This window comes from Oxyura jamaicensis, chromosome 4, assembly GCF_011077185.1.
Source record: "Oxyura jamaicensis isolate SHBP4307 breed ruddy duck chromosome 4, BPBGC_Ojam_1.0, whole genome shotgun sequence".
NCBI classification, from domain to species: domain Eukaryota; kingdom Metazoa; phylum Chordata; class Aves; order Anseriformes; family Anatidae; genus Oxyura; species Oxyura jamaicensis.
In genome coordinates this window covers 81,686,658-81,709,465 of record NC_048896.1, presented here as the reverse complement: position 1 = coordinate 81,709,465, position 22,808 = coordinate 81,686,658, and the positions used below count along the sequence as shown (strand labels likewise).

The window sequence follows — 22,808 nt, the reverse complement described above, 5'->3', positions numbered from 1 at the left end:
AGCAATTACAGCTAAGAGATGGGAGTGGTTCTGAAATATTTACTACACAAACAGCAGCAGTGCTATTATACAACAGAACTGCAATTATGGAAGTGTCGTAACAGTATGAATATATTGACTGGTTGAATACTGGACAATCACCATTTAAAAGGTGTCAAGTTTATTGTGATAAATCTTGGACATAAAAGAAAGCTACAGAGAACAATAACTAAAAACACTCGTTTGGGTCTTCAGGCTTATCCTCAGATGCCCTCCTCCTATGAGGGATTTCAGTATGAATGAACTAAATTTTCCTTTTATTTTTTAATGTTCATGAAGTGTTAGAGCAAAACTGTATTTTTTTTCCTCTAGTATTAACTCCAGTAGAGTAACCTCATTATGATACCTTGCAAATCTACAGAAATGTTATTTTCACCTTTTCACCTGTGCCAGTGCTTGGTCACCCTCAGTACACCCTCAGTATTTCCTGATGTTCAGATGGTACTGTGTCTGTGACCACTGTCTGTCACTGGATACCACTGAAAGGAGCTTGGCTGTCTTTTTAGACCCCTTCCTTCATGTATTTATACACATTGATGAGCCTTCTCTTCTCCAGAAGGAACAGTCCCAGCTCTCTCTACCTTTCCTCATGCGTGATGCTCCAGTACATTAAGTAGCTTGGTGGCCCTTCGCTGGACACTCTCCAGCTGGTTCTCTGGCAGTCGATTCCCAGCCTGTACTGTTGCCTGAGGTTACCCTGTCCCAGGTGCAGCACTGTGCATTTGCGTTCACTGAACTTCACAATATTTCTGTTGACACATTAATTCCTTTTGTTTGTTATAGTCCCTCGCAGTATCAGCCCTCACCTCCAGCATGGTGACCCTTCCTCCCCCATTTGGAACCATTTGCAAACGTACAATGTTTTGTTCCATTGTTCACAGGATTAATAAGACATGAAATAGTATCAACCCCTAAGGAATGCAACTCACAACCAGACACCAGAAAGACACAGAGCTGTGGACCACCTCCCTTTTAGTCCAGCTGTCTGTTCAGTTTTTCAGTCACCTTACGGTCCATCCATGCAATCTACATCTATACATTTTGTCTATGTGAGTACCGGGAGAAATTACAAAGGCCTTGCTGAACTCCTCTCCACAGAGCTAGTCTTCCCAGCACAGAAGGCAATCAAATTGGTTGGGCAAAATTTACCCTTGATAATTCCATGCTAGCTCTTCCTAATTACTTTCTTGCTGCTTCGCCATCCATTCACAGGAGTTTTTCTGTGTACATAAAAGGAATTTTCCTTCTAAGTATTCCTACTTGTTCTACTTCCTCTCTGTCCTTTTCCTTCTACAAAGCTAGAGATGCTCAACATGAAATTTAAGCATCTGCCTGGAAATAAAATGAAAGCAGGGCTTTTCAGAATTATTCATGGTGTTTCAAATAGGTGAAAATAAAGGTTTTATCTGACTTTCAAAGACACTGTTACAAAACTAATAGAAAAGTGTCGTGAAAGTCAGCTGCAACTATAAGAAGCCTGTTATGGAAATTGACAGTGTTCACCAATACCAGGAGTAAGAACAGCCATTATTCCTTAAATATATATATATATATATATATATATATATATCTGCAATGATGTGGAGTGGGTTGAATAGAAGAGAAATGAGGAAGAGATTGGATGTAGGGTTTTTTGTTGTTAATATGCTCAGAATGGCTAAAAAGTGTTTTGACTTTAGACTTACTGATATCATTTTTTTCACCTACTTTGGGGTACTGCCATTAATTTTTGATGTACTATCAAGGAACAAGGGATAAGGAACTCCTGAGTTTATCAGCAAATGCAGTGCAGGAAAAAGGTTAATAGCCTTTTATTTCTTTCACTGAGTTCACTTTGGGCATATGGCAACAATTTGTGATTAATCAAATTCTCTCTGTCATGGAAGCCAGTTTGTCCTGTTGTTTGGTATATCTTTCACAAGGCAGCAAAGTGTTTTTTATTAAAAATAATAAGAAAAACCTATAAAACAGATGCAACAGCTAAAAACACTTCTATTTGGTTTTGAAAGTGACAAAGTGTTAAGTTTATCTTCATGCAATCAGTTAGTAATTCTTGATCTTAAAATTAGCCATTCCTGTGCTGCACAAAGGTTCTATCCAAATCAAGTTATAGGATTCCATACTTCATAAATTATTGCAGAAAAAAGATACATTTTTTGATAAATGTGGTATCATATAATGAAACATATGCTTATTGTTCTCATTACAAACTCCAAATTAAATAACAGAGTACATTTTAGGATTAATAATTTTAGAAAGTCTGTCATACAGTGCATCCTCCTAAATCAGCACGTAACTCAAGAACATTTAGCTCTTACCTAAACCTACCACTCATTTTATGTTGCTTAGTTAACCTAAAAATAAAATAAATTTTCATTGGATTGGAGTTCTGCAAAAACATTTAGCTACCTGGTTGCCTCCTTTTGTTTGCCCTCCTATAACCTCAGTTGCACGTATGAGTTTAATGGCGTAGGATTGCTCTTAATTTCCTCCTTCTACTTCTTCCCCCCAGGAGGCATCTGCTCTAAAAGCAGCCACTATATATACCTTACTATTTACTATGATTGCTTTTCTGAACTCAAGACAAAAACCATGGAAACATACATCTGTTCTTGAGTTGTTCGGATCTACAAATGCACACCCTTCCTTTTCTTTTTTAAATCAACACCAAAAGTAGACCTGTGCAGTGCAAGGAGTTGGACTTGATGATCCTTATGGGTCCCTTCCAACTCAGGATATTCTATGATTCTATGATCAATTAAGTTTAGATTCAGCAGACATTCATCATTTCTGAGATTTAGAAAACAATATGCTGCAAAGCACCCATAATTTTGAGAATAAAGTTTTAATTAATTCTATATAATTACTACAGATATAGTTATCATTTATACTGTACCTGAGCTCCATAAATATATTTATCCAGCATCTTGCCTCCTATTGTTTGCCCCCCGACATCCCACACTTGAAGAGTAACATTCAAATTTCCTGGAAAAGAAAATTATACAGATATTGTGTAACATGGAAAATTGACATAGAAGTAAATTAAAGATACATTATCATGGCGGGTAATACATCATAGCATATCAAGAGCAGTAGCTTTTTATGAGTATAGCACAAATAGTAACCAAATTTAAAGATAAAGATGACTATCACTTGCAAAAAAAAAATGTCACTTGTGTCCAGGTAGTTCATTACAATGCCATGAAACCATAGCTAAATATTAACATTCCAATATAGTTAATTCGCAGAAAATAATTAAAATTGCATAAAGTACAGGATTCCTAAACAGAAATTATACAACATACTTTACTAAAGAAATGCATAAAACTTTGCAGAGAAAGCAAGTTCTATAGAGCAGCACTTGGAAATGAAAATTAATGCAATTAATATCAACTTAACCACATTAGGTAATACTGCGTCCCCTTTCTCTTCCACCTCCAAAATTTGAGAGGAAAATTTAGAAGTGTGGAAAATACACAGAGTAATTGTATTTTAATAATGATGTTCTTTGTAGTACTACAAAGAATTATATAGTTGACAGATTAAACAGGAGAGGCCGACATAAGTCTACACTGAGGATGCCGACTATGATTTACTCCATACACCACCCCAAAGCAGGCAACTAAGCCGAATGTGATTTACATAATTTCATCTTCCAAGAATCTACACCAAGAACAGATCTTCCTTTCTACTCTAAACAGTCTTCAGATTCGATATTAAAACTATGTTAAAACTGTTAACGGGTTTTCAAAACATAGTTACAAGAAAAAAAATCTGTGTAAGTGCAGAATATTTAATATTCTCCAAGTCATACATATCCTGCAAACCCACAGACTAAACATGGGCACACAGAAATCTGTTACAACATGCTTACAGATTTTAAAGTATAATCTGACTCATTTTGCAGTGAGAACTGCAAAACTGTACTGATTACCTGGAAGCACCTAACTAATGCAGTAAGATCTGATTAATTTTTTTCTGATTTCCATAAAATCACATTAATGACAATCCTATGTACTCAAAAACAATCCTAACTCCCCATGAATTCTATTCCTAAGTATATATGTCCAGAAATGCCCCAACACAGATCTTGAGTGAAAGAGGTATTTGGGGCTGTTAAGGTATGCTTTTAATTCAGCTATTTCATGTTATTAACAACCGTATTTTATACAAGATGACCTGTTCAGCCATCAGTTTAAAAACAAACCACCTTGCGCATTAGTTATGCAAATAAATGTACTCCATATCCCAGCACTCAGTGACTATAAAGAACAAATTAGAGCTATATAGCTGAATATATGCTACTTGTGGTATTAAATATACTGCATTACATTTTTATGATGCATCTTGCTTCTATCTGGTTAAAAGCACAGTTTTCCCAAACTGATAACTTGGTCTCAAATATGCAGGGATGAACATGGGACAATCTAGTCAGAGTACTTTTAAACTACATTAAGTTCTATCAAACGTTAAGATAAAGAAATTCCAAATGGATCTTAGTAAATACGTCAAACACTGCAGTCCAGAAAAGGCAACCTTTTACAAAGTAAGAAGTTTGTTTCTTTTGACAGTGCATCTACTGCAAATTATTAATTGATTCTTGTTAAAGCTAAGAACAGGAGTGACTGCAGACAATGCAGGTATGTCTTCCATAGAGCATCTGCCATGGATAAGCTGGTTTGATCAGCTGGCCCACAACCTGAAATGACCACGCATCCTCAGTGGGTAAACAAATTAAACATGCTCAAGAAGTCCACGATGCTGAAGTATTCTACCCAAACCTGGTTGCATGTACTCTACTGGAAATTTAGCACATCGTTCATACCAGCTATTTAGAAAAAAAAACAAAAGCTTTAGAAAAATTTAGAAACTTTCAAACCCAACAACTTTTGGATGCCTAATTTTGTGTTCAAATGCTTTAAGATGCAGTAATGCTTGAAGACGCATTACCTTCATCCTCTCTCTCCCTCCCCCAAGAGTAGCAAGCATGCACAGCAAACTGGGCTTAGTACCTGGATATGGAGATTATCTGGGAAACTTTATTACAGGACGTTAAATTAAATGGTCTGCCCATGACTCCTCTACTTAAAAAACTTACCATTTTTTACTTTCCTTTACTAACAACAGAAGAAAGACTGGAGAAAAAACGATGGGAATGTTCATTTGCATGAAATGGTTCTTTATTAAGACCTCACTAACTACTGAAATTCATGTTGATTGTCCCTTGTGCAATGTTTTACTTTCCCCTTTTTAAAAAACAGGTCCTGTAATATTTGCTTTCTGCTCAGATTGATTGGGGGGAGAAAGAAGGATGTTAGAATTATTTTGACAGAAGGAGAAACACCAGATCATTTGCCTAGCAAGTATTCAACTAATAACTATGAGAACAATGGATGAAATTTTCTACACAAAGTTTGAAATCTGTTGGTTTGTTTTTTTAATAAAGGAACATACAAACTGGAAAACAGGAACAAAATAAAAAGAACCTAACAAGGCATAAATTAAGACAGCTCTTAGAAACAAAGTTAACACACAATAAAAATAACTGAAGAATCCAAGAACAATAATAATACACTGAACAAGAAAACGATAACACTTGTTTACTCTGTTCAAGCACAAAGATAAAATAGCTGAGGCAACACAGTGCAGGTTTCTAGATCATTTTTGGTATGAACTAAAGCCACTGGGCTGATTCAACAGCAACCCTGCAGAGGTACACTTGGTGTATTGGTTAACCTTACTTGAAGTGCTGCACAGTCAAGATGGAGCTAAAAACACAAGTCTGCCCACTTCTTGCACTGACGACTTAAAAAATCCTTTTCATGGAAGAATCTTGTTTACTGGACTGCACTCACAACCCTCCTAAAAGTTTTTGACTATGGCTTTTAAGGATCTCTATCAGCAGAACCTCACACTAACACATACGCTATTTAAACACTAAAATCTGCACCGTGGTTGCATCCAGACTATACAACATACTGCGTCACAAAATATACTGAAATTGATTTGCATTTGAGAAAAATACTTCAAATAAACTGCATGAAGAGCATTTTTCGGCACCTGATTAATATATCACATTGCACACAAAGATTTATTTAAATAATCAATTAAATAGTAATCAAATAAATAGCAGTCAAATGGCTATTTGTATTAACTCATACCGTTTTACCAAGTATTTACCTTTTTCAGTGTAAGGCTGCATCAGTTACTAAAAGAACTGGAGATAAATGGACCTTTTATTAAAAATTATAATACCAGTACTTTATTTCACAAGTTAAAATGGACTTTAATGCGTCATTATATGTACTCCTGTGCAATTCTAGAAATCAGTAATTTTGACTTCTGAAATGTTTGCTTACATTTAAAGAATAACAACACATTTCAAACACTGTAACATAGTTAATTGTTAACTATCCTACTAAATAAGAGAAATCAGGGCTCTTTTGCCTACAGATATACAGATTATAAATCCTGTGCAGTGGTATGAGTTAACCTTACAAGTAAACATAGCAGCTCTGCAAACCCAGAACTAATCAAGAAATTAGAAAAATCCATTTACTTAAGTAATGCTTTCCATACCAGTATTTAGAAATATTAACCCCCCCCAACTTTCCTCTCGCTCTCCCCACCAGTCCAGCTTACCTATAAAACACACAAATTTGTACCTCCCTAAGTACATTCATAGGCACAGGCAAAAACTGAGTGACAACCTATAGAAAAATGTTTTTTTCTAAATATGAATACATTTTGTGTCTGTTAGTATTTTGTTACTGATAAACAAAGAATATAGATGCAAAGACTTTGTTGTTGTTTTGGTGCTATTTGCATCTCCATTCTGATTTTATTAAAGAATAAATTAGAACTAAGTAAATTATGAATGGGTCAACGGTTGATAAATTTCCAATTTTTCTACTCAACAAGAATATTTAGAATCCCAGTAATGTACTAATAGCTTCTGTATGCTTAAAGCAGCTGGAAAAAAAAAAAAAACTCTCAAAATACAAGTTCTCAGCATTCACACTGCATGATTTGTGTACACATTCCATTTGCAAGTACTTCTGTAAGTAATCTGCATACTGGTATTTTTAAAGGAATGAGCAGGACAATAAAAAAAACATTCTGTTGATGATACGGAGAAATAAGCACTGAAGTTTAGTACTACATTGCTCAGCAGATACTGAAAAAGTACAGAAAAGTGGCCAAACCAAAACGGTGCTTACAGGAATATTCTGACTAGATGACTCTGTTTATGCAGAGTAACATATAATCACAAAATTATTGGCAATATAATTTTTAACAAAATAAGTTCAGGGAGCTTGTATTTTCTTATGACGTCAGGTTACAGTTGAAATATTAAATATCTGGGTTTGCTTCTCCCACCAACCCACAAGGAAAAAACACGGAATCTGCATCAACTTTATCAAGTCTTACTACAACTTTAACCATTAAACATATTTTTCCCCAACTTTTATTTCAGAAGACAGGAGAAATTGCTTGCACTGAAACACTTCCATGCTTGGAAACTAAGCAGCTCAGTGAAAAGCCTTATTTTACACCTCCAATTGTTCAGAAACAAGCTTCTAGCAGCAACTATTCTTTTTAATTATTTCTCTGCATTTTCCATGCAGTGTGCTGCAACTGGCATCTAAATAGTTTCTTTGCCGTCGTGAAGTGAAACATCTTGAATGCTCAAACTGTATTTTTATGAGTGCCGAGGGACCCTAAATTTTAGTGGTCTATTAAATGCCAGCAATTTCATGCTGCCTTGCATAAAACAGCATTCACATATTAGAGCACTGCGATTCCATAGCTGCATTATGCTTCTCACACACAAGCCGAATACAAGTTGTGTATTTCATTAAAATTATAATAATAATAATATTAAACTATTTATTTTAAAACACGTTTTCAACAAATATATTTTAAGTTCTACTTCATTGTTTTATGTTGCATTATTCACATGAACAGAGAGTATGCTCAAGCAGAGAGGATAAAAAATGTGAATACAGATAGCATAGTATTCCTTTTACGTGAATGCAGTGCTTAACTTAAATACTTAAAGACACGTTGCAAATACATAACCCTTTGTCACCTGGCAAGAACATGCTAAGTAAATTTTCTTTAAACAGCCTATTTTACTTTGCCGTAAAAAGCACACTACTAAGCTTATTTAGTAGTATCCATTACTTTGAAGACTGTTTCTGCCAGTCTTACTGCATCTCAACCTTTCAGCATTAAAAATCTTTATTCTCTTACCTGGCAATATTATCCTTTTCAAGAAGAAGTCCAGTCCTATGGTTTGTTTGTACTGTTTTCCAAAAGTTTCTTGGGCAAAACGTGTGGCTAAGGATGTCTAAAAAAGAACAATATCACATTAAGATGTCATTTTAAACAGCAAAAAACTTGATATTAAAACAGAAGTACAAAACACAGTTAAGCAGTTTTAAATCACTGCATTCTGTCAGTGTTCGTGAATTTATATTGATAAGCATTCCAGCTAGCTTCAACTTAGTAACAGCAGGTGGCAATGGCTACTAATTTATGCAAAAATCAGACAGGCACGTATTTCCTTTCCATTTCAAAGACACTGTGATATTCATATCACAAAATATCACACAAAATTGAGTAAGGTGCCAACAGCACACTCAGCTTGACACAAATCTAAGTGACAATATCCATACCTGCACAGCTCACTATAATAAGTGTTCATTTCCCAAGCCAAGGGTCCATCCCTGCTGCAGAACACCACGATCCCAGACCAACTTTCTCTGAGGGAAGGGATATCTGCACAGTGCAGACAGAGTCCCAGAGGGGCTCCAAAGTGTGGCAGAATTCCTGCCCCTGGACATCAAAGTTTCCAGATAGGCAACTACATGCAGTCTAAGATAGGAAGAGAGACTGCACACACTTTAACAGAGAAATGACTAAACTCGGGTTAAGAATGCACATTTACAGAAACATTCCTCTAAAGAGAGCTCTGGAATCTTATTTCTTCAATTTATGTTATATGGATTGATTACATACACAGTTGGTATCAGGTTTTGCTACATACTGTTGAAAGGATACCCAACTTACATAAAGTAATGAAGCAGGGCATTTCTATTCCTTCACTAGCAATTTAAGATTTCTAGACAGACAGAAGCCCCACAATCTAATGTTAAAAAAAAAAAAAAAAAAAAAAAAAAGGAAATGCAATTACAAAGAATACACAAATTCGTGGTGTGGAAAAAAAAAATAAAATACTGCATTAAAATATGAATGCCAGGTAGCTAACCTATATCCTACATCCAATTGTGGCATGTGCTTAGAAATTTCTTGTTGGTGTGACATCTGAAATTATAAAAACAACCTAATCGCAGAAAAAGATAAAAATATGTATTTACTTGTACGGGGGAGAAGCCTGAGAGCCTCACAAAAGCCCTGGAAAGATAATAAAAAATAGTCATTAAAAAAAAACTCTAAATAAGCAAGAAGGAACTTTTTTTCCTCCAGATTTCAGTTCATCAAGGCCTGAAGAAGGGATTCACATTAACTGTTATTAGAAATTTCTGTTAGATCACATTTAGTTAAAAATGCAATAGCAAAATAGTGCCAACAGTTCCAAAAATAGTGAGAATAGGCAAGTTCTGTTAATAGAACTGTTATAACAAAGATCTAAATTATAATAGTAATGTGTCAAGCACACGCAGTAAGAAAAGGTAACTTACTCTTTTTCTGAATGAAAACATGACCACAAGAGCTCCGGCATTAAAGCTCTAGCATGAAAAGGCAAGCATCTATTCAACTATACAATTACCTGTGGAGTAAATAACAGATACCGGTTTCTTGGTTTTAATCACCTTAAATATGACAGTGATAGGAATATATATAAGTGGTATTCTGGGATCAGAAGATATGTTTAGGAAGTAATCCAAAAAAATCACTTAAAGACTATGGCAGCATTTTTGTTTACTACACTAAACTCAAGCCCAGAGAGAATTAAATATAAATAAGTAAATGGGGAAAAAAAAGCAAGTAAACTAGAAATAGCACAAGTATGCTTATATATTTATATCACTGTGGAAAGGATAAAGACCACAGAGGATGAATCGTGAGAAGATTCTTCTGCCTACAGCTATGTAACAGTATTACCAACTTCACGCACAAATTAAATTCAATACAAACTTAGACCGTAATACAAAAAAAAATCTGTATCAAAAATGTCAGTAGATAGCATTTCACTATTACAAAGACCTTTTTAATCCGTTACGACCTTACATATGTAGATAAGAATAAGAACACTGCAGAAATAAGTACACTATAGAGTCTTCCTGAATGTTTCCCTTTCATAAAAGGAGATCAGTACCAAAGCACCAATGAAAATATCATCTGGCTCTATCATAGTGTGCTATATTCTCTAACATGCTAATTTAGATCCCCATTATGTAAGTAACCACTCCCTTCTTGTTTTAAGGGCTCAGTAAATATTAGTTTTATCACTCTGTGACACTCAATATTCCCTGAGGGCTTCTAAGGGTGTTAGTAAAAATAAACAACATCCATTCAATTAACAGCAAGCCAGCCCATAAGAGCAGCAAGCAATCAACAGCATGGCAAAGTTCTCTTGAATAGTTTTCTTCTACTGTGCTCTCGAATGCAAAGGAATGTATAGCAGAAAAATCATTGACTAACTCCTTTTTAATTTTTTTCTAATGAATGTTAGTGCTCACGGAAGGCGCTGGGTTACCAGACTGGAGTTCTCTATTCATTCACAGAAAAACCATTTATGCACAGAACGAGCAACAGTTCAAACTCCTCCACACCAGCCAACAGAGGAATTATCTCAATGAACATTCAGGTACCTCTACAATGCAAATATTCCCCTCTGTCCTAGAATTGTTCTCTACCATGCTTCCCATAAAAGAGTCTGCATAACAGCTTTGCCTGTAAAGATATGATGGGGATGGTCTGTGTAAAAATACAATGAAAGTTAAATAATGGTTCAGCAGAACTGTAGATTTAAAAAGAAATAAAATAAGAACACTTTAAAAAAAAAAAAAAGAGATTATGTTCAATTCAGAAAGTTTGTCTTTAATCTAGAGATCAGAGGATGGCATGCTGTCAAGAAGGCGTTGTTCCTTGACATCTCTACTGAGACAACCAAGCCATCACCTCTCACAGCATGCCATGAGACCCGGTTTGGCAGGCTTGCACATTTCTCTTAATAACCTTCAAACAATCTTCATGTCCTGTTGTGAACAGCAAAACACCAGTGAATCTTACAAACATCCCTCTCAGATAATAAAAGTTGTCTGGGTTCTAACCCACAGCAGTCAAGGCACACTAAAAAATTAATTACAAATATTTTTTAAAAATACACTTTTCTAAGTGTGAAATACAATGGGCTATTTGGAAGGTTCTTCTGGAAATAAACCAAGAAACAATTAAACCTTGCAGGTGAGGCGAGACAACTTCTTGTTTGCATTTTTCAGTGCATATCAGCTAACTCTATATATTGTGCCAACATGCCATTCCTAAATACCTACATACTGAGAAACAGAAAAAGAAAAAACATTGATGAAATAGTAGCAGATGAGCCAAACAGAACAAGTAATGATAGGCAGCTCTGACTACTCACCTTGCCAAAGGCAATTCTTTGAGTAGATTCCTACAGAAGAACGCTTTCAGAAAGTGAAGCCAAAGGATAGTACCACAGTTGTAAGAAATAAAACCAAAGCCAAAATTCAGCAGGATGCAAGCACAGAGTCCTGGAGCCACAAATCTCCATTCACATATCAACCTCGCCAACCAATTGAGCATCCGCTTTCCAAAGTGGATTTATTCCTTCCCTTAGTGGATCCATTTAGTGGTTTTCTTAGTGGATCTATTCCTTCCCTCCCCCCCTTCTCAAACACCCAGTTCTATTTCTCCAAGCATAGCAACGTTCACGTACCATCCCCAGTGGCAAGAAGCTTAAGACATACGAAGTGAAAAGGTTAGGGCAACTAATGAAATGCTTCAGCTAGCACAAAGACACGTAGCTGTTCAATACAGAGACTTCCGATAGAAAAGCCTCACTTTGTGGAGTGAGAGGCGGGAAGTATTTTGAGGAATACTAACAGGGGAAGCAGTTCTGTCATCTAAAGTTGAAGCCTTTCCACTCTAACTAGTGATGAAGCTTTGCTCGCAGAAGTAGAGAATACCAAGACTTTTCCAAGTTAGACATTCAGCTATGAAAACAGGCCAATGTGCACAGGACACTTGATTCGTTTTTCCATTTGCAAGACTGAACAGTGGCTACTTCTGGTCAACATTTACTGAGTTTTTGAGCCCAAGCATGACAATTAGATCCAAAATTAGCAGAACACTTTAAAAAATAAATAAATGAAGATGCTATCCCACCAAATCCTCAAGGGAGTAGAGCAACCCTCTGTATTCCAGCCTGTGCTTCAACTCCTGCAAGTTCCTGCACCAAGTTGAGCATTAGCTGCTTCTTTTTCATCATCCACTGCTGGAAGACGAGGTGTCTCTGCTAACACTTTTCGGGTTTCCAGTTGCAAGGAACAGCAGGAAGACAGAGCCTCGACTGCTTTCCCCCTCCCACACACCTGGTTTTCAGGACCTCCTTGCCCATGAATAGCTCCGAAAGGCCTGAAACTTTTTACAACTTAACAAATAAAAACAGTTCTAGTTCCAATCAGTATCACTATATACTCCAATATCACACCAATCCGTGTACAGCAAGAGCACAAATACCTGGATGACAACATTCCACCTCCCCACACCCCAATTCATACTTGTACTGCTGGTTTATTTTAAAGAAAATCATTTGGGCTTGGGAAGAATTAGTTGATTTAAAACCTATATCCACAGCCTAATGCATCTATGTTCCTTCTCGTCATCAAAATCAAGGAACTGATTGCTATTAAAAATTGATGGATTTTTTAATCAAATTATCCCCACCTCCAATTTCAGATCTGCCTTCAGATTAATTTTGGTGAACTACACAAACTAGAAAACCATTCCCTTATTGACCAATCTTGCCTTCCTAATTTTTCTTTTCAACAACTTACCATTTCCTTACTCTCTCCATTTTATTCTAATGCTTTTTCAGATTCTACTTGGTCTCACACCCCTCTCATTCCTTCTTCCATTTCTAATCTTATCTCCTTCAAGCTTGCTCCAGCCATGCTTACTCCTTGCATTAAAACTCCCAAAGTATCCCAACACTCACTGAAACCACATGCACACAAAAAAAAAAAAAAAAAAATATAGAAGCACAATATCCCTCCGTTGCCTCACAGACAGGAATTCCTAACTAATGGAAACATAAACATTACCCTTAGCTTAGAACTGATACTGATTGTTTTAAAACTGCCATCAGCATGTCCACAGAATGTGAATCACATTGCTTCTACACAATGTGTGATACCAGAGGAGGAAAAAGAATGCAAGCTTTCACCTTCAGCTCACCGATGCACAAAAACATCATTTTTTTGCTAGAGAACTGAAGATCAGCCAGCCCCAGATGGCCAAGAGCAAATAAGTAAAATAACTTTGATTAAGGCAGGGGGGAACAAGCAACAGGAAAAAGTCAGATCTGAAAATCTCAGACTACACACACGAGATGTGATATTTCAAAGACATGTTACATTATTTCCTACACTCCTCCTGTCCAATGATCCCAGTGACAGAGGAAGAGAAAAACTAAAGTCTTGCACAGTAAATGCGAGGCTAAGTATTTACGGCATACAGACCAGCTGTAACACAGACATGCGAGGTAAGATAGATAGATAGATAGATAGATAGATAGATAGAGTTGAAAACATACAGACATATACACATGCTTCAACAACTGAACCAAATGAGTAGCCAATGAAGGAGAGGAAGCCCAACAATTTAGCCTTCTGAGGTGCTTAAAATGGCACTAAGCATATTTTACCCTTCCATTCCAAGACCAAATCACTTCTTTATTTTACAGTATCTTACAATAAATCTATTATTGCAGTGTTTGCTGCTAGGCCATCAGGATGAGTTGAAGAAGCCTCTATTACAGCATCATCTAGGGGGGACAGGAGGAAAAGCAGCCCACCACGATTTAGCTGCTGCTCATGGAAAATAAGCTGCACTTGAAGTACAGGATTCCTAGAGCCAGCAGGAGATTCAATGAATGGCAGCTCCTGAGCGAGCGGTAGGAACCAGCAGGAATACACATCAAAACTCAAGAATGCTTGAAAATCCATGTTTGTCGAGAAGTCTTGCCACATGGTGCTGAACAGGAGTAGTGAAAGGATTCCTCAGTTTCAACGGAAAACTCCTGGGGAAAGCTACCAGTGAAACAGCACTCCGGCTGTCAATCCTGGGCATTTTTTATGCACTCCTCACACAGTCACTTGGAAATGTATCTACTGACTCACATGAGCATAACAAGACTTCAGGCTGGGTTTAGAATCATTAAAGACAACGTTCATTTTGTTTCTTCACAGAGCTCTGTGTGAGTGAAAACACGTGCATGGTTTTGCTAAGGGCTTCTTTCTGTTCGTGGCAGGCAGTTCATTTAAACCACCTCTGTGAGCATTTCTACTCTACATCTGGCCTGTGAGGAAGAGCTTCTGCCTCTCTTCATTATGAGAAGTTAATGACAGCGCTACACCTGTCTAATACACGAAGGAGTATTTGTGGGTGCATCTCACAAAGGGATTTAGGCTACATATTACAATAGACATGATCACAAGCACCTTGCAAACATCACAAGATGTTTACATACACTCAGAAACTGTTTGTAAAGATGTTTGTATTGACTATGGGAAACAAAATAAAAATAAAAGTCGCAAACACTCTAAAATAGCCCAGAGGTGCCTTTCCAAACCCTGAAACAGTAACTGAAATAGCTGCAAAGCGTTCTGTAGCCCTGTGCACGTGCTTAGCTGCGACCAGCCGGCACAGAGCCACCAGCGGCCTGTCCCGCTCATCGCTGTGACCGAACACCGGATCCGCACCGGATTCACTCAGGATTCACGGGCCCGGCCCCAAGCCCTCAGCCCCCGCAGCCTGCCGGGCACCCCCAGGCCACCTCAGCCCGCTCCCAGTAACTCCAACGGGACGACCACCCGAGGGGGTCACGCCGCCCGATGTCGCGACAACGGCAGGCGATAGAGAAGGCCGGGAAGGGCCCGGGGCGCTGGCGGCGGAGCCGGCACTGACCTTGCCGCAGGTGCCGTCCCCCAGCACCACGAGTTTGAGCTGGCGGTCTGGGCCCTCCTCCGAGTCCGAGTCCGACATGGCCCCCGGCCCCGGCGGGGAGGGCGGGCGGCAGGCACGGGGCGCAGCGGCGAGCGGGAAGAGGAACAGGAGCCGGCGGCGGCGCGGTCACGGAGCCGCCATCTTCCCTCAGCCCCGCCGCCGTCGCTACGGGCCGCGCTGGGTGAAACCAACGGGAGACCAGAGGGGAGGGGGGAGAGGGGATCTCGACAGCAAGCCCCGCAGCCGCACTTGGGAGCAGCCGCGGCTCTCTCCCTTTCCAGCCCCCCGCGGCGGGTGGGTGAGTGGTTCGGCCCGGCACCGAGTGACGCCCGGCGCTGTAACTAAGCAACGAGGGGGACGGGGGCGGGGTCACAAGTAGTCACGCCTCGGGGGCGGGGATAGCGGCCCTTTCTGGCCCCGCCTCCCGCCCCGCCCCTGCCTCCTCAGCCGCCTCCCCGCCGCCCGGGGCCGTAGCGGGTGCGCGGGGCCGGGAGCCGGGCTGCGCTGCGCTGCTGGCCGCCCGCTGCCGCCATTTGGCGTGGGAGCTCCCCGCGCCCGGTCCGAGGGATCTCGGGTCGGTGGTTCCTCGGATGTCATAAAGCTCTGCACTCGTAATTAATTCCTGGTCCGAGTGATCATCACTTATCACTAAGTTCTGCGCTCATATAATTAATTTCTGGTCTGAGTGATCGTCACATGTCACAAAGTTCTGCACTCATGTAATTACACTTCTTTCCCACTGCCATAATTCCTGCACAATTTCATCCACAGCCTTCAAAATTTTTCCTTGGCTTTTATTTTTTGATCTATAAGGAGTGACAGATGCCTAAGAAACATAGTTGAGAAGCAGTGGATTAGGGCGAACTCCGTGTTTTTAACCTACCAGCACGGTTTCAACCATCTTGCACCCAACCAGCAGCTCCACTAGCCCAAATCACTGACCCTCTTACTTCATGTCACTAGTCCCACTGGGATGGCCACGTCATGTCCTGCCAAGTCCTCACACACCTTGTTAACCTACAGGCCTCCAACGAAAGGCATCTTCTGACCGGTTACTTTTAAGAGGAAAATAAAAAATGAGAAAGCTCCCGGGAGATTTCCTTTGGAAGCAAAAGAAAAAAAAAAAAAAAAGAAAAAAAAAGGCCTGTGAGCCTCCTTAACAGAAAGTAACGTATTAAGTAACGTATTTCGACAACAGAGCTATGTTTTCATTCTAGCTCGATCATCTTGCATGGCTAAGGCTCTTTGTTGTGTTGTTTGGTTGGGCTTTCACACAGCAACAATATAGATTAATATTTATTTTAAAATGTACTAGCATAGAAAACAAATATGATAGCAAGCATCACACCTAGGCTAGCCTATTTTCCTCAAGGTGCAGTTCAGCTATTCTTGACAGCTGTTTCTCTAACCTCCAAAAGCCATCAGAGAGAGACATCAGTTTCCTTAGGCTATCTACTCAGAACTTTTTTTATCCCTATAGATAAGTTGTAGTAAAACCTTACCCCAACCAAATTTTAAACCATTATTTTGTTATACACAATGGCCAATGGTTTATAATCTTCTCTTTACAGCAATCTTTCACATACTTGAAAACTGTTAATATGTCTTCAGTCTTCTTTTCTGTAGACTAAACAACTCCTTTCAATCTTTCCCTGTGTTGTCTTTTCTAGACTTCTGATTATTCTTGTTTTTTTCCTTTGGCCCCTCTCCACTTTCCTCAAGTGTTGTGCCAAAAACTGGACACAGTACTTTGGTTGAGGCCTTATACGTGCTGAGTAGAGTGGAAGTATTACTTCATGTGTCTTACATACGAGACTCCTGTTTATATATCCCAGTATGATGTTTGCTTTCTTCACGGTATGACATTGCTGACTCATACTGGTTCTGATTTACTGGAAAAAAAAAAAAAAAAAAAAAAATCCTCTCCTGTTATCAGGATTTCATACACTTAAAGTTTTATTCCTGTTTAACTGTGGTGCTTTCTACATGTCCCCATGGAATTTCATCATATATTTCAGGTTACTTCTAAAATTTGTAGATATAATTTTATTCATAGTACAGTCCTCCAAAATGCATGCTACATCTCCCAACTTGGTTTTACATGTAAATTTAAGAATTGTATTCTTTATTCCAAAGTTTCCAATCTTACAAGTACACAGTTTTACTGAATCCTCAGTGGGTTCCTTATGCAAAAAATAATAATAATAATTAAAAAAAAAAAAATTACTCGTATTCATGCATCTGCAGAATTGAGGCTAAATGCTTTCCCAGTGACATTCTTAAAAAAAAAAAAAAAAAAAAAAAAAGAGAGAGAGAGACTAATTTCTAATGGAAAACCAGACAGACACACGTCTATGTCACTTTCTCTCTATACTTGAAAACAAATTAGGCGTGTTACTCATCAACTATTTTCCACTTCAAATCATCTTTTGGCCTAATTATACTGCAAGTTATCCTAAGTAGGAACTTCAGCAAGATCAGCAGCAGGGCCCAGCTGAATGGCAGCTCTCAGGAGAAAGAGCAATGGGGACAACAAATGTGGAATTTTCCTTGAAGACTTCTGACACAGAGCTGTTGTACAGTTACCATTAGGCATTTAAAAGTTCCACATCAGGGCAGAAACATGCTTCAATAAACCACTGGAAATATTGGTGGAACCATTCACAACCCTGCTGATTCTGCCTCAGTCACCTTAAGAAAGAACAGAACGGATGAATTCAAAGCTTCCTGATTAAGTTACCTAAAACTCAAGAACAGAAAGGGCGTTTTTTTCCTCCTTCCTCCAGAAGAGATGTTTATATCAGTGCTCTCATAGCACGGGTTAGCAAGTGAAAACACAGCCAGGCTCCTCATCCTTCATTACATTTTTTTTCCACCAGGAGCTCAGCTTTAAATTTTTCCTCACAGAGGTCTGTAGCTCTGTCGGGGGAAACTTTTCCACAGAGGTCCCACGACGTTACAGCAGCCCCAACCCTTGGAGAACTCACTTTTGGGAAATAAGGGCTCCCAGAGCAGATGGGAAGGAACTGGGCTATATGGGAAGATGTCCGCCCTGTGCTGACAGGACATGTGCCAGGAGGCAGGGGCGGCATGGCGGCCACTGGGAGGTGTGCAACTCCCCTCAGGGTGCAGGGGCAGGGGCTGAGGAGAAGGCAGCAGGGTGGCAGGCAGTGTTACTGTTAAACCCCAAAGAAATAAAAATTCCCCAGTGCTTTTTCATGTCTAAGAGAATTTAAAGGGGTTTCAGGCCACGAGTGCAAAAGCAGGATGGTCGGAGACAAAGGTGTTCAAGGCTCTATGTATTCTCACTTGAACTATGACAGAGAAATGTCTGTGTTACAATACATATCCCCAAACTTAATTGTCTTCCTAGAATATATTTGTTTTTCCTCTAGAAAATAGTCTGGACTTTTAAATAAGAGTTAGCTTCATCACCTAAGTTAGTGAACAATATAGAAAGAACTATTTTGTGTCGTGGGGTTAAAATTGTCTTGAGGCTGTACAGCTATCTATTTAAATAAGCGTTTATATATTAAAGCTGGGTTAAAAATGGATGTTTGTGATTGACCACCACGAAAGGTGAATAGAAACTACCCCAGGAGACAGCAGAGTAACATAAGCAGACCACTCAGCCCCCAAAGCCTCCTTGCAGTTGTTAAGTGCATTGAAAACAGGGAGGTACCAAAATCCTTTATGGCCATAGGAAAACCAGTGTATGAGATCAAAGCTGCACGGTGCAGTCAAAGCTTTAATTAAAAATAGAAATACAAAAGAGTATTCTTGACCGTTATTTTGATTTAAACTACCATAATAGAGAGGACAATCAGGCTACATGTCTTTATATATTGTATTAGTCAATGTTCAGCAAACAAGTTAGCACTGTGCTGTGGTTATTTTACAGAGTGATACAGGTTGTTGGTTCCAGCAGGCCCTCTAGGAGATGCTCAAATGTTTTTGTCATTGCAATCTTAACTAGCTTGTTATTTCCTAAGTGTCAACGACTTTTTATAGATGAAAGGAAGCTAGTCTGGAACTGTTTGATACTTCAAAGGTAAAGGAAGTATATGAACTCTGTGGAAAAGCCCTGGAATTAACAAACTGAACACACTTGTTTGTTTGTTTTTAAAGTATGCCTGTAATTTGATTTTTTTACAGTGTTTTTAGAATACGAAGAAAAAAAATCTCAAGCAGTGCCTCAGAATAGAACTTTCATGTAAAAATGTCTGGATCACCTAATGACATGGAAAATAAATATATAGTGTTAATGAAAGTGAAATTCTCTCAGTATTTTCATATTTTCTCTTTTGTTATTTGTTATACTCTCTGCTTTATATTTTACTTTACATTACTCCTTTTTGAAGAAATTTCCCTGATGGTCCTGAGAATACTTTGAATGATAAGTTAGATGGAAGCAATTTGAAAATCCCCATATTTCATTTAGGTTCTAAATATGAAACTAATTGTAACCTCACCCTCTGTCACATCTTGGCCTATTACTTGGCTTTAACATTTTCTACTGAATTAAATCAACTTCTTCAGTATATGAAACCAAGCAGTATATAGAGTTTTCCATGTCTATACTTAAGATAAATGGAGGGAATTTCAATTCCCTAACCTGATGGTTCTTGATCAGTGGAGCTTTGGGTTTTTGAAACACCTTGCAGAAGTCCCTGGGAGGTTGCTGAGAAGAGTAAACGAAATGTCAGAAGGCTTAAATTTAGTCAACATAGGTTTCCACTTTCAACTGAGACTTTCAAGAGTCCATAAGACTTTTTTTGTTTGTTTGTTTATGTTTATTGCTGCTGCTGCAAACTAAAATGACTGCTTCCATAGGAAATAACTATAGTAAGAATCAATCATTTGCATCATCCTTCCCTGTGTCAGACCTGTGTGCATTTCCCACATTCTGGTAGCAGGTGAGAACCAAGCTCAATGAGGTAGAGATCTGGACTGATGGAAAAAGGAAGGGCATGTGTGAGATTCTTCAACCTTTCTGCCACCCTCATCAAGAATTCAGGGTCTTTAGCTAGCAAGTCATCGAAGCTGTCGTCTTCAGATCTTAATGGAAACAACACATTTCTCAGTTTGATTATGTGGGAACTGTGTCCTCTGTTACTAGTACAAGCCCTTCCTTTAAATTTTGTTCTGCTGTTTGTTATTGTGCTTGCACACACACACATTTCCCAACATACTTCATTCAGATCAGTTCTTCTGTTTCAAGTCCTTTGCAGTTGAGATCCATAGATCCTCCTAATCTTCAAGATGGAAATTCCTATTACATCTGTTTGAATGAGGAAAGTGTCCTTCTTGAACAGTGAACATGTTGCAGAAATAGGCAGAATGCGCATCAATAAAAAATCAGTAACAGATCTATTATTATGCAGATCTTGGCACCCTGCTCCAGACCAGAGTAGAAAGCAGTTGTTAGTTTTCATTGCAGTAGAGATTTCCAAATAAAAACAAAACAAATAAACAAACAACAGCAAGAAAAGGTTTCTTTTTCATCATCATCATCTCTAATGTCTTTACCAGATCATCTTTCTTCTGTGCTGTTTGATTATTGTGCCTTGAGTCAGGCTGAGTGATGAACACAGCTGACTAGACTGGCAACTGAACGGAAATGGCAAATAATCATTTGTTTTTAATACATGTAAAAAATAGTTCCTACTCAAGTTGGAAATCCTTGCTTTTGGAAGGGCATTCTTCCATCTTGCTTTCTGCTAAGCCAAGGTTGTTTAAGGAATAACTGCTTTAAGTGCTTGTTGATTACAGTGATGTAAATGTCTCTGGCCCAGGCGCTGTAGTGAACAAGACTTTCCACACAGGAATATGGTTAAACTGAAGGCCGCAACTTTTATGAACTACATTGCATAATAAAACAGGGAAGAACCACTAGCCAGCTGTTCCCCACAAAATAACCAGTAAAACAGGACCAGTGAGGTTCACCAGGCACAAGAGTATGGAGGCCAAGCTAAATGTTTAAGAGATGGCTAACCTCATCTTCCTTCCCGCAAGAGTGAACAAGGCATTTGGTCCTAACTAGCACATCTCCTTCTACTCTGTCTGTGCTGGGGAGAGAAGAGTAAATTAAATAGTAGAGGTTTTTTTTCTTTGTGTAAGGTGCTAAATTTTCCCTGCACTGTGAAAAGGGAAATAGCTAAATAACACCTGGCCAGTACTTAAGACACCAACAGTAATTCTGGCCACAGCTAACCCGAAAAACCCACATTGGAAACTTGCTCTCCAGTTGTGTGAACTCACAAACAAGTTCTCTGGTCTTTCCATTAGCCAAATTTGCTACTGAAGCCACACCACATTTTCACTGTGGTAAACATTTTTTCTCGCTGTTGAAGGAAAGCACGCTAGCCAACTCAGAGTAGAAAATTCAGCTAAAGGCAGGCTAAATTACAACAACAGCTAGAGAAACAAAAGAGGTCAAAAAGACCTTCAGAACAAGAACTTATTTAGAGATCAGGGAACTTACATTCACACAAAGTAGGTCTAACTTCTACTGAAAGAGCCACGCAAATTTGGAATTTCTTGTCTGAACACCAGTGATCACTAGGAACTCCTGTTCCCTGTCTACAAACCACGGTGCTTGTTCGAATAACGGAGAAAGCTGTCCTTTTCACAGTGTTGACCTGATGACAGTCTAGTGAAAGGCCATGCCATTAAAATTTTCTTCCTTTTACAATAATTAAGGAAAATAATTCTCAGCCTATTTTCTAGCATCTATGAAGGCAGGATTGGAAGCAAAAACCTGAATCATCAGTGTCCTCTTGTAGAATCAGAAGAATCAGAAGGGCAAAACCAAGAAAAATTCATGGGCTGAGATAAAGACAGTGTAGTAAGTGAAGCAGAGCTGCACATGCAACCAAAGCAAAATAAGGGGTTCCTTCACTACTGCCAGCAACAGGCACATGTTTAGCTCTGTCATGAAAGGCAGAGCCTCAACACACGTAATATTACTTGGGAAGACAAATGCCATAACCCTGAACATCCTCCCTTCCTCCTCCTTTCCCCCAGCTCTTGTTGCTGAAGTCATACAGTAAGGAATATCCCCTTTGTCAGCTGGAGTCAGCTGGCCTGGCTGTGTCCCCTCCCACCCTATTGCTCACCCCCTGTGTACTCGCTAGGGTGGCAGAATGGAAAAAACAAAAGGCCTTGATGTGTGTACAAATTCTGTTAAACATCAGGATGTTATCAATGCTGCTTTAGTCAACAATCCAAAACATGGAACAATACTGGCTGCTATGAAGAAAATTAACTCCATCCCAACCAGACTCAGTACACTCCAAAGCCTGAGCTAGTGCCTACAAATTGAACCCTAAGCTAAATTCATTTATCAGAGCTTTCTGTCGTTATGCTTGGTGCTTAAACTGTCTTGTAGCTTCCTGTCTGATGCTTTAGTCATCCTGTAGCTTCAGCCGTCTTGTACTCTTTAATTTTATCAGTTGAACCAAAACACCGTCCTTCAGTCTTTCATTTATTTATTTCTAGTCTAGTTTCCATTCAGTGTCCCATATCCCTTGATCATCTTAACAGTT

The 22,808-nt window shown here is 38.9% G+C and overlaps 1 protein-coding gene across 5 annotated transcripts in view; it reads right to left on the bottom strand.

Annotated features, from left to right (window-relative positions):
* Positions 1-15,559, bottom strand: part of RAB28 (RAB28, member RAS oncogene family) — a 62,888-nt gene extending 47,329 nt beyond the window's left edge. For 2 of the 5 annotated variants that reach the window (XR_004750503.1, XM_035325387.1), the window contains exons 1-3: positions 15,223-15,548; positions 8,296-8,392; positions 2,936-3,024 (exon numbers count right to left, since the gene is read on the bottom strand). Coding sequence is in view for 4 of the 5 variants with exons in the window: in XM_035325387.1 (XP_035181278.1) it covers positions 2,936-3,024; positions 8,296-8,392; positions 15,223-15,300 (264 nt within the window). In the remaining variant the exon portion in view is untranslated. Of the gene's footprint in view, positions 1-2,935; positions 3,025-8,295; positions 8,393-9,746; positions 9,836-15,222 lie in introns of all 5 variants that reach the window. The other 3 variants (XM_035325389.1, XM_035325386.1, XM_035325388.1) reach the window with 3 other exon arrangements.
* Positions 15,560-22,808: the final 7,249 nt, after the last annotated feature.